General features: G+C 35.2%; 1 protein-coding gene across 3 annotated transcripts in view; it reads left to right on the forward strand.

Moving 5' to 3' along the window:
• LOC129235328 (uncharacterized) overlaps positions 1 to 13,357 on the forward strand; it is a 114,821-nt gene that overhangs the window by 76,955 nt on the left and 24,509 nt on the right. For 2 of the 3 annotated variants that reach the window (XM_054869094.1, XM_054869095.1), the window contains exon 4: positions 11,969 to 12,108. In XM_054869094.1, the coding sequence (XP_054725069.1) occupies positions 11,969 to 12,108 (140 nt within the window). The remainder of the gene's footprint in view (positions 1 to 11,968; positions 12,109 to 13,357) is intronic. The other variant, XM_054869096.1, reaches the window with a different exon arrangement.

Here is a 13,357-nt window from a genome sequence, read left to right on the forward strand (position 1 = left end):
GCAAAAACTGGAAAAAACCTATTTTTGCCGGGCGGTAAAAACCGTGGTTTTTTCCGCCTCCGGCAAAAACTTGCCAACCCTGCTCCTAACATTATAAAACAAAGCCCAAAGTAGGACGTCTATTACGGAAATTGTTTAGGAGAGAACCTTAGGGAATCCGTCAAGGTCACCAAACACAGCCTAGAACTGCGTTTTTGAGTTTTCGGTGCCGAAATATTTCCAAGGAAAGAATCCGAACCTTCCCCTTTCACCCAAACCATCAAAGATACCCTTAAAATTGATTTCAATTTTAAAAACATATCAGTAAGAAACCTCAGTGCACCTCTCTCCTCTAACGCCTACAACTGCGTTGGAATACGCGTGGAATTGTGTTGCCAAAGATAGCCTAAAATTGCATAATTCAGAGCTTAAAATTTTCGCATTGAATACCCGATCATTCTCGATTTCCTTGACTTTTTCTAAGTAGCCTTGCATTTTAAAATTTCGTAAAATTTCCTTTCGTTGCTTACCGATCCCCTAACGTCAACAAAGAAACGCTAAAAGAGACTAATTTTTTAAAAAATCGGGAGCAAACAACACGCCCTTTCTAATAACTTTACTAAAATTGCGTTTTTTTTACTTAAATTTAGCAATTTTTTCCAAGTGTGGGCCTATATCCCCCCCCCCTTTTTTCTTTTGAAAGTATATAGAGAATAATTAAGTCTTATTTTTTCTTCAATAAAATCGCTAGTTTTAATTTAAACACCTTTGACAGTTTTATGTATTAGCTATTTCACAACGAAAGGGCGGCAAACTGAGAGACCGCCCCGGGCGGCAAACACTCTAGCTACGCCACTGGTCGCATTACAGACCTTTAGTCGCAAAACTTCCCGCATTATTTGAAATTTATTAAAGTTAAGATCACACATATAATTAAGATTTCGAATTATATTAAACATGCCTATAATTTAGCATTAGTACCTTCTTTTTATAAATAAAACACAAACTCCAAATTTATGTGTCCGGGATAAGCTCGGAAAATACCGGATCGATTTCGTTAAAATTTTTAGTTTGCCTAAGTTAGTGCTGGGAAGGCTTATGGACCTTTTCGAAAAAAAAAAAAAAATCGATGAATAATTCTTTTTTTATTCACAATTGACGTTTTGGACCCCAAAACGGATCTTTCTACCAAGGGCGGACAGGGTCCCCTAAGAGGGGGCCAAATTTGATTCCCAAACCCGAAGGGCGCAAAAGGTGCACACAGGTTCGAGGGGCAAAGAAAAAAAAAATGGGGAGAGAAACGGGGGTGGTCAGCTTTGAGAGTGCAAAAAAAAAAAAGAAAAAAAAACATGAAGACGCTCAGGATTAAGGGAGCGGAAAAACCACAGGCGCATAAGGTTTTTGGAAACACGGGAGGCGCACTCACGGAGTTAATTAAGGCAATGACTACTTGCAGGGGCGGAATGGCCAATGTGCCCTCGAACGTCCTCTGTCAGCCTTAGTTTTCTTTGGGGGGGGGGGGGGGGGGTTTACGCCCTCAAACCTTGCATTTTTTTTTCACCCTAAAAACCTTTGCGACCTTGAACCTCACCTATTTCGTTTTCTTTCTTTTTCTTTTTTTTGATGCCCTCGAACCTATGCGCCTTCTGTTTTCTTCCTCGAACGCGTGTCTTCTTTTTTTCCCTTTTTTACGTCCTCGAACCTGTACACCTTCGTTTCTTGTTGCGCCCTCAAACTTTTTTTTTTGCTCCCTCAAACCTGTGCGCCAACTTTTTTATTTTGCGTCTTATTAAGAGGACAAATTTTCGTAGCCATGGTTAGAAATAGTTTGCGTTCATTCAAGGTTAACTTACGAACTTGGAACTCCATCTTCCACTGGCCTCCGCGAGCGAGAATAAACCTGTGTGGTGGCCAGTGGTGGTGGCGTCTATCCCCAATACACACACACAAAACACACATACATCTACACACATACACGCCTACTATACACACACATGCCTACACACGCGCGCGCCTGCACACATACACACACACGTGAATCTTGATTGCGAAAAACATAATTTGAATTCAAGACGTAAAATAATTCAATTTTTTTTTTAATTTAATTTTATTTTATTTGCGCCCTCGAACAACAAAACCTTTGGGTTTTTTTTCTGCTTTTTTACGCAATCTAACCACCTGTGTACATTTCAGGGTTTTTTTTTTTTTTTTTTTTTTTGCGCCCTTTAGTAGTCAAGTTTGGCGCCCTCTTGGAGGACCCAGTCCACCTCTGACTGCTTGTCGAACCTTGTGATTTGAAATCCTGAGTTAAATGCTCTCTTTCTCGTCTTACTATGTCAGCTCCAGTAGTGATAAATTGTCTGCATGTACGTTAGTATCCGGTATTTCGTGCTCGTGGTTCAAAGAGAAAATTTTCCTGAGACAGTTTAGAACTGAACAGTGAAAAAAAAACCGTTTTTGATGTTGATTTAGTAAGACAAAATTTGGCATTCCTAGCAAAGCGCGGTCTTAAAAAAAATTGATTTTAATGTAGTGTTACAGATTTTGCCGCCCCTAGCAAAGTGCCTTCCGGGGCGAGTGCCCCCTTTGCCCACTCCCACCTACGCTACGCCACTTTTTTTATTCGTTTTCTTCTGTAACTGAAATAACTCCAAACACACCGCTTTGACGTGATTAAAAATCGAACTTTTTCCTTAACCATAAAAGTAAAATGACAATATAAAGAAAAAAATAGTACTCTTTTAGAAACAAAAAAACATTTAAGAATATACAAATTTGAGGAGTTTCCAAAATATGAATTTAAACTTCAGTTGTTTAAAAATATTTTTTTAAACATATTCTAAAATCTTCTCTATATTGCTATTGAAGTATAAACTTTTTAAAAAATGTCGCCGCTCGTAATCCCTTACTGCGATTTAAAATGTTCCCAAATTTGCGGTGATCGTTTTCGATTACCTTGGATAAGACTACCCCTCCCTACTTTGTAAAACTGTGTGTTACTAATTTTCATCAAAGAGGTAGTGTCGCCAAATACTGAGAGACTTCTAGTGACCATAAAATGATGTTACCCGAAATGTTTCCAAAATAAGTAGCAAAATTCGGGAATTGTTTGAAATTGTGCGCAAATTTGTGCTGTTTATGGATTTGCCTAATTTAGTTGGCGGATTATTTTACATGTTAACAAATGATTTAAAGAAAGAAATATTAAAGAAATGGCGATCTTTTGGTTACATGGTGAAAACCGAGAAACAGTATTCGTCTAGTCTTTAGCTTCAAAAACAGCGACAATTGAAAAAATTGCCAAATGCCTTAGTTATTGAAATGATTCCGTAAAAACAGAATTTAAAAAAAAAAAAAAAACATCAATTGCCTCAAAGTTGCGATAAACTGGAAAATAATCAGCCAAATCCATGTATTATTTGCCAATCTTGTGCAAAAATCTTGCTTTAAGAACTGACTTGAGAAAAGCTTTCAACAGTCAGACGAAAAGCAAAAATCGTCAACAATACAACAATTAAGTCTATCGAGAGGGAGTTGAGATGATACACTAAATACTGTATTGCGTTGAGGAAAGCCTTCGAACATGGAACTAAAAAGCTCATAACTCGTTTTTTATTCTACTTAGAAATTTCAAACAGGTGCAATTTTCAGCAAAAAAATCAAAGCTTTCGATGGACATATAATGTTAATATGTGCATTGTGCAAGTATTTTCTCATCCCCATATTAGAGAATTTATATAAAAATTGTGTTTTATCGCCCCTATGGGGGTTTTTGCCCCCCAGAAAGGGATGAAAACTACCCTATGTGTTATTCTGATGCATAAGCTATATTATTTTAAAGTTTCATCAAAATCCATTCAGTAGTTTTTGCGAGAAAGAGTAACAAACATCCATCCATACATCTACACAGACAAACTTTCGCATATATAATAGTAGTAAGATTGTCAGAATTGGAACCTAACCTTTGATTCAGCTTTTCAAAAACTAATGATATCCCAACAAAACATAAATGTGAAAAAGGAGCCAAGTTCGGTCGAAATGAGGTTCAGAGTAAACGGTGTCACCGACAAAAGAGTTCAGATCTAAACTGGTCGGAATGTCAAATGTGTTTCACATTTCAGTTTTCAAAACTTTTGTTGATCTCGTTTAAAACTTAGGAGACCTACGTATTTTTTGAGGAAAGGGGGTTTTTTCCTCCTCAAAAAAGAGAAAAAATTCCCCTTTTTGAGAACTAAGTATAGGTACCTAGCCTTTAGTTGCTGAGACTTTTCTAGTTTTCAAATGTTCCTATGTCAAAACTAGGCAGATAATAAAGAACGTTACCTATATTTACCATGTTGAACTTTTTTTGTCACTCGAGACGACAAGTGATGATTAAACCTTGCAAATTTGGGGGGGGGGGGGAGGAAGATAAATGATGGACTAAAAAAATCTTTATACATTTTCAAGCAGAGGGTAACTTGTAGCCTCAGACAACAATAGGCCAGATCAAGTTTTCAATGTGTTTTGTCGGTTAAAATGAGGTGGCGAAACAATATATTCCCCTTCCTCCTCTTTCCAACTGAGAATTTTTTTAAACACGTCACTTGAGAGACGAGATGTATCATTGCTAAAGTCCTCAAACTTCTAAATTAAAGATGTAGACGGAATTTTCATTGGAAGCATCGAAAAGTGGCACATAGTTGAACCATTTTACGGTATTTCGTCCGTTTTAAAAAGATTTTCGTCAGTTGAGTCCCAATCTGATTGAAATTTTCATAAACCGCACAAAAAAAACTGAATTAGAAATTTTACGTACCTATACACTCTAACGACTGGGTTCCACACTGTCATTAGATTTTACGCAAATGACAGAGCGTTGGTTCGTTAAAGGGGTCTGCCGGCTATAAAATTTGAGAAACCATATCTTTTACTTCGTTCTGGTTAATTTAATTAAGTTCCATTGACTATAAACTACAAGTATCTATATACTCTAATGACTGAGGACCGCTGGCTATAAAATTTGGAAAACCTTGTCTTAAGGAAAAGTGAGTCAAAGTAAACGGTGCATTTTAATTTCTAACAGAGTTTTGCACTACCCCTTTCCTCCCTTCCCAGAAAAAAAAAAAAGAGCAGCGACGAAGAATAAATTCCTAAAATGATTCATTTCTATCTTTTTAATAAATCAAAAATAAAGATAAGTTTCTACTTTATATTCTGATTTAGTAAAATATTACGTTTCTGCTTAAATATTCCGCTGACTTGATGCCTAGCTAATTTTTCGTTTTATCATGTTATTTATCAAGCTGTGGCTTTGCACTATGCAGGTTTGCACGCAAGAGAAAGGCTCGGAAACCAAAAGAAAAAAAATCCCTTCCGGCTATTTAGCATATTTTGAGTTGATAACAGATTTAATTGATTCAAGTGTTCTTCAGTCTCATGAAATAAAAAACATCTCATTTATATGAATGACAGGATTGAGACGTCGGTACGCACTGGTATGCGCATCTTACTACTGTAAAATAACTTATTTTCACTAGCCGTAATTTTCGCAAAAATAAAGATATCAGTGATTTCGTGTGCAGAAATTTTCCTGAAGTTTATGAACAGAACCGAAAGATGAGGAAAAAAAATTTCGCGGGGGTAAAATTTTGCGATTACGACGGGCTCGCAAAAGTAAGTGCTTTTACAGTACTTTCCTTTTTTTGCATAAAGGAATTATAAAACTACGGCATATTAATGTATAACTAGAAAAGTGATAAAAACGTTTTCTTTTAAAATTCATTTCTCTCAAAGCTAGAGGTTAAAATATAAATATTCTAAAATCTTCAAACTTTACTTGAAAGGTGCAATATCATTTGACACTGAATTTCTTGAAAACCATTGATAATTCTGAAATGGCTTGTCCCTGCAAAATATTGTTATGCGACTGATCAACCAATAATATGACTAAAATTTTCCCTTAACATCCTTTTCATGGAACAAATCCCCATGGGTCAAAGCTACCTATGGGGCAAACCTCCCTATTGTCCCCTACTTTAACTTAATTTTTCGAGTAGAACAGTTTTCCGAACCGATCCTAATGACCTTCAACGTGTGTTTGTTTTCTATTCATGTAACAAAATTAATCTTTTTTATATTATTGCATTTTTATTAAAGATAGAAAATTTAATTACTTATTGCGACACTACAGGTTTATTACGACGATTAGGGTTGGTAGAGGCTGTGGCAAAGGTTTCACCATTTGTTACTTAAATTGCGGAGTTCAGAAAAAGTAAATTGAAAAACTTTCTTATTATATTAACTTTTGCGACGAAATTTACAAGAAAATATTGTTCTGATTGAAAACTCATTTTCTTATAAAAAGTGAGATGAATTTTGTCTTTCTTTAATCTTTTGGATCAAATGTATTTTTCCATCTCTTAAAAACATATAAGTTTACTAAATTTAACGTAAGAGCAAAGAGACTTCGATTTTAGGTAGAGTAGTCGGTAGTTCGACCAATAACGGATAATATACGAGTACCAGTATCTCAGTGGATGATTTTTTTTTTTTTAAATAAAAGAATGACTTTCATCTGTACAACTCCAAAAATGAAGCGACCAGAAAATGTTGCACACTGAATGGACGTGTTCAGTTGCACACATGTTCTTTTCTTACGACTTTTTTCAACTGATTTCATTTTTATAAAGAAATAAAGAAAGAAAAAAAAAGAAATAAAGAGAGAGACAACCTACATATTAAAAAAGACCAGGCAAGGAAGAGTCGGCTAGTCCCGACCGTTAGCCTCTAATGCAAAGCAACAGAAATCTAATGAATGTGAGGTAGCATTAACTTATGATTGCCTCCTGAAATTTGAATAAAAGAGTTCATAAATGGTTCATATTTTGTTGCATTTATGCAGTTTCGGTGTAGGAATACAGAACAAATTTGCTTTCAGGAAACCTAAAATCTTTCTTCCAATTCTTTAATCGCTTGCAGAATGTGAAATTCGCTCTTCCCTTAAAAATATCTATGGCATTGATAAAGATCTTGTATGAACTTTGTAAGCATTAAAAACAAGTTCAACTGCAATTCATACTTCAGAGAAATGTCCTTCATCTCTTATGATATTTTATACAGAATGCAGTTCTGATCTGGGAACACATTGTAAACAGTAGCCGTGCCCTCTAGCGCGGATGCGTAATTATAATGTCAGGCAAGGTAGACTGCGGGCAGAAAAAGGGAAGTCTTTCGGATTTGGGACATCATAAATCAGATAGAAGACGATGGAGACAAGCATTCGAATATTCGGTTCGGTGTCATTAGCAAGGCCACCTTCCCCCGATTATTTACTTTCTTGTTTTATTTGGTTTTATTTTTTTTCATTGGTTCGAATTTGCATGCGTCATATTCGATGACCGGTTTAAACTCGTTGGACATACACCAGTCGGGAACTTTGAGCGGATGAATGTCCCTCCGTCGATAGATTGAAAACCTCTGAATATTTTCTCTTCCAAAACAAAGTGAGTACGCTTTTTTTTGTCTGTGCAGAGACACAGTGAACTCACATTTTTGGGAAGGCGGAAACTCTCAATTTGCCAAATGGAACTCCAAATTTTGCCGAATTATAATAATTTTCCAAACGGAACTCCATATTTTGCTGTATAAAGATAATTTTGCCGAAAGGAATTCCAAATTTTGCCGAATGATGATAGTTTTGCCTAACAGATTTCCAAATTTTGCCCAATGGAGTTTCAAGTTTCGCCGAAAGACGTAAATTTTGCCGAGCAGAACTCCAAATTTTTGCAGAACTATGATAATTTTACCGAAAAATCAGACAAAATTTTCCGAATAAGGAGATTTTTGGAAAGTCACAGTGACCTCCTGCAGTCATGTACGCAGGATCGGACCCTTTGTATTTGAAATTCAGAAGTTAAATTTTTATTGTGTTTATAAGTACATTTTGCCTTGTTTTCAAAATATATGTACTACAACCATAAAAGTTATTTTTAGTTCATGCAGAAATAAATTTGTCTTTCCATTACTTTCACTTCCGTCTCGACTCTTAAGAATTGTCTATTTGTACACTAGAGCAGTGGTTCTCAATCATTTCCTTACTGAGGACCACTCGGTACCTTCCGAATCCTAAACGGACCACATACGATAGAAATATTACTATCACAATAGTTATATTCCTTGAAATGAGACGAATCCAAAAATGGATGTGCATTATTTTCGCCCCGCAGATCCAATATTAATTTCCACGATTTTTTCGCGGACCACATGAAAATTGCTAGCGGACCACAGGTTGAGAATCACTGCACCAGACCCTCCTCCAACTGCGATATTCCTTAGTTCGTTTTCGCTTTTCATGATAGTCACCAAAATCGTGAAACGCGAGGTGGGTAGCATATAGTGATTCACCTGGTGGAAAAGACAAAAGCAATTTTCAAGGGCTTTAGTTTTTTTTATAATTCTTGTCTTTTAAACAAGGTGACTGAAAACGAGACATTTAACAATTTTAGAAAAATTCATGTGTATACTTAAAAAATGTTTTTTTTTTTGCAGTCTACTAAATTCAGAAAAGAACATAACACTAGAAAAAATTGATGTAGTGCAATGATGCTCAACCTAAGGCCCGGGGGCCACTTCTGCCCTGCGAGGCTGATCCGTGTGGCCCATTGTTTTGTTTAATGTTACAAATTGAAAAGCACGATTAATGACTACGTTACAAATTTGAAACCAAATATTCAGAAATTTGGTTTCTAAAAAACAAATGCATTTAATGAAAGAAACATAATAATCATAACAACTGTTATTGATTTTTCAATTCCTTTTCCATATTATTTAGAAAATTTTGAAATGATTTGAAATTTCGCATGTGTTTTGGCAAGGGCCTGATTAGTAACTAAGCCGTGGCCTAAGGCCTCCAGATGGCTAAAATTGTTTAAGTTCTAGCTGATCAATCAAGGAAAAGAAAGAGAACTAGGGATATTATCTTTTATGCATTTACCTTTTCTTCTGCTTAATTAAAGTGTGAAATGCTCTGCACCCCAAAAAATAATTTCAGGGAGCGCTTGACCACTGCAGCACCCTCAAGGGCGGATTCCGGGGAGGGTAAAGGGTCAGCTAACCCCATGTGGCATGAATTTTATAATGATTATTATTACATTTTTAGATTAGAAAAAATAATTAATGGAATCAATGTTTTTTTTTTTTTTTTTACTTGGTTCTGCAAGGTATTTTTTTTCCAGCGGGTCACAATTCAAAAATTTGACTAGGTTTGTTCACTGAGCTATCTCTATTTTGAGTTTTTGTTCATTTTCAAGAGAACAATATGTTCAAAGGTTATACAGTAACGTGTCGATCTTGTTTGCCTGAAGAAATGTGACTTTTGATTAAAATTTGAGAGAATATGATATATGAAGCAGGCTGTGTAATTGAAAAATTTTGTTACGGGAAGGGTTAATTTGGAAGAGTTTTGATCTCATTTCAGGGGGCGGGGGGGGGGGGGTCTCCTTAGCACATGAGATGATACGCCATTCTTCCTGGGGGGATGGTTGACACCCCTGCTTAACTGATACTTTTCTATGTTGGAGGTATAACACTGGCTACTACTGAAACTTGACTTTCCCCCCTTACAAAAATTTCTGGATCCGCCCCTGAGCACTCTTGAAGTCAGCACTCCTGGTTTGCAATAAATATTTGTGTTAATAAGGTTTTGATTACAGAGGGGCCCAAAAATGTGTTTAGCCTAGAGGGATCCCTACCCCCTCTCCCCTAATCGGGTCCTGATCTTGGCCCGTGCGAACCATTTTGATATCAGTTGCGGCCCTCGAGTAGAAAAAATTTGGGCATCACTAATGTAGTGTAATGTTTTATTGATGCACACATTTGCTTCAGAATGTTTGCAGCTGATGTTAAATAAATGATAGCAGAATTTCATTCATTTTACTGTCACAATCAACAGTTGGAACTGCAATTTGCAACCGTGCGTTTTAGCTAGTCTACAAATTATTTATAAGCGAAAATACCTTTTCTACAGATGCATTAGAGCTGGGCGAATATAAAACATGTTCAACAATTATGCGAAATATATTAATAAAAAAGTTTATTTATAAAACATCTATTGCATACAACTAATTTATGCTACACTAGAAGTACCCTCACGGCTTTGCTCGTAGTAGAAAATTAAAAGGTCATTTGTTTAGCTTGTATATTTATAAATCAGAGCCCGATTAAAATTTTAAATTGGGGGAAGCTTGGTCTCATTTGGGGGCTCCCCACATTTTGTTTCATGAAAATTTTCTGAATATTCTATGCACATTGGTACAACACTAATGCTAAGTGGCCCAGCAGAATTCAGATTTAAGTTAATTCCATCTTATCGACTGTCAGAACTTTTGTTTATGTTGCACTTGAATTCTCAGCAAATATGGGAAGAACATGTTGAATAATATTTGACACTTTACAAAGGAAATTAAATGTCATAAAAGTGCATTGTAACAGAGTTAAATCAAATCCCGCATTTGAAAATCTAGCTCGTAGCCTCATTTTATGTAATTATTTAATTCTTTTCTTTCAAAAAAAAAAAAAAAAAAATGCTGCAAACTAATTTTGTGCCAAATTTAAAGAAAATCGGCCGAACGGTCTAGACGCTATGTGCGTCACAGAAATCCAGACAGAGAGACTTTCAGCTTTATTATAAGTAGAGATTCATTACTTACAATAAATATTTATTTAAAACCATTTTCGTTTATATTTATATTCTAGTTTATATTGTGTGATGCTAAAGGAATATTTCTTTGAAAATTCTAATAATTTGTTTGAGCAATCACGATTGCTTATTGCTTTCAATTGACCGTCGTTGATAATAAGTCTAGCTCGTTGTTTGCATATTTATTTAGAGAGGCTGGTAATTTTTGTCGTCAAGGTAAAATCGTCTACAGTTAGTTTGCTTCATCCCCCCCCCCCCAAGCGTAACTAAAGTAGATTTTACATTTAAAAACTTTTTTTTTTTTTGTGTGTGTGTGTGTGTGTGTGTGTGTGTGTGTGTGTGTGTGTGTAAAATCACGTGTTTCAGGAAAAACACACATATAGAGGAACTTAAATAGCAGAACTTCATCCAAATACAAAATTTCCATCATTTAAGATTGATAAATAATAAAAATACTACAATGGTACACGCTGTAAATATAATCTTCGTGTATACCTACGGGTTCAAATCGGCCATAATATATCTTCATAACCACATCATACTAATTGCCATTTCTAAAAATAATAGTTTTGTTAATACTTTCAAGGCATAAAACTCATCCTTATAATAGTTTAAGAAACATCTAGAGGCCCCGCACCCTGCTCGTTGGCGTTCACCAACCACCGAAGATAGCTTTTCAATCTTATTTGGTTTGCAAAGATTTAAATCGTCTGAGTCTGTTAGGAAGAATCAGATTAAAATTTGCGTTACGATTGGAACAAAATGAAATTTCCTCCTCCCTTTTGGTAAAAAATAAAATTTGATCACCAAATGTAATTTCATAGTCCCCAGATTTTCGTTTAACTAACAAAATTACAGAAAAAAATTGACAAATTACAGATCAATTTACAGTTTGTCGAGTATTGTCTAGAAAGTAAAGCTAACTACTAAAACATTAAAAATAAGAAATAACAATATCTAGTTGCACCAATTTTACAGATAACTACAGACCTGTGTTTCGGGATTGCAAGGAACCCCTTTTACAATGCAAAATAAGTGAGCTTCTGAATAAAAAGACAGGTCTTTTCATCCACAAGCTCACTTATTTTGCATTGAAAAAGGGGTTCCTTGTAACCAGGGTCGTGCACAGAGGGGGTGGGGGGCAAAACACGCATCTGTATTAATCTGCAAAATTTATTCAATTATATGTTATTTCTGATTTTTACTTTTCAAGCAAAAAGGCATTTTTACTAAGACATTATTCAGTTATGTGATTTGCTTGCCGTTCGTTTCTTTTTTCTGAATAGTAACACATTTCTTTTACTATTTTAGCTGCAACAGGCGAGTTGTATTCAGTGTCGAACTGCGCTCAAGATATCACAGATGTCGCAAATAGTTCGGAAGAAATCAGATGCCAATTGGAACATTGTACTTTCTGCGATTACAGATTTTGTTGCCAAGTGGTAAGTTTTGTAATTATTCATTATATATTCAATCCATTTTTCCATGTGTCACATCTTTACGCATTTGAACTTTATTCCTAGATCATTAGACATTAACTTTTGATTTGATTATGATGTATTTGAATACACGGAATCCCTATATGCATCATAATACAAAGTTTTCATTCTAATTTTTTTGTCAAATTTTCTAAAAAAATGTTTTTGTGTTTAAAAATCTGTAAGTGTTGCGTACATGCCGTACAATCACGCTAAGCAAAACTTTTTAGTGAAAATTGTAAAATTTTTCCCACAACGTAATTGTCTGAAATGCGCTATTATAAAACTCTGGAACTTCCACAGAACCACTTTCATTTTTTAAAACGTTGTAAAAAGCGGTGCTTCGGAGGAATGGAGGTAGGTGCAATGATATTCCCATCAATTTTTCTGAAGGTATACCCCCCAGTAATCAGTTATGCTCAATATGTGTATGCGATTATATACATAACTAGCATTCCCGTACCCGGCATTGCTCGGGTAATTAAATTAGCAGGGGTTAACAATGCTTGGTGCATCTAGTTTTGAAAATCCCCTATAATAATTACTTATTACCTATAACTTTTTCAAATTTTGGAAAGATCCCGAGACCCCTGGACTCCTTATATATATATATAGCCCTTCTCCTTAACTGATCTTTAACTGTTATTAACGATCCTTTTAAAGTATTGATTATCTTTGCAAACATAGGTCATCCACATTCTATTGTTATACCTATGTTTAAGCTAGAACTTCTTTGTATACAACATTTTTAGTTTTTTTTCTAGTGCTAAAATTATTAAACTGCTTGATGAACTGGCTTTGGAGCAAGCGACATAACATTGGTCGTGTGAAAAAAAAGTCTTCTCTTAAAGTGATCCCTGCTACTTTTAAAGTCTGTCCTTGTGACTTATTAATGGTTATTGCAAAGCAAACTTTAACAGGAAACTGCACTCTTCTAAATTCAAAAGGATAGTCCGCCTGTGATGATGTTCTTAAAAACTTCGTTTCTAGTTTTGAAAAAATAAAAGCAAAAGACAGAAACATTATGATTTGATTTGAGAAAAGTCTCGAAGAATCACGTGAGAAACAAAAACAATATCAAATTTATAGTTCGCTATCGACCAAAAGTTGAGATGAAGTACTGAATAATGATTTGAATAGAGGAAAGCCTTCGAAAATAAAAGATTTGAATTTAAATGACAGGTTTTTAATTTCGCAGAAATTAAGGGGTTTTAATTAATTT

The sequence above is a fragment of the Uloborus diversus genome, chromosome 2 (assembly GCF_026930045.1).
Source record: "Uloborus diversus isolate 005 chromosome 2, Udiv.v.3.1, whole genome shotgun sequence".
NCBI lineage: Eukaryota > Metazoa > Arthropoda > Arachnida > Araneae > Uloboridae > Uloborus > Uloborus diversus.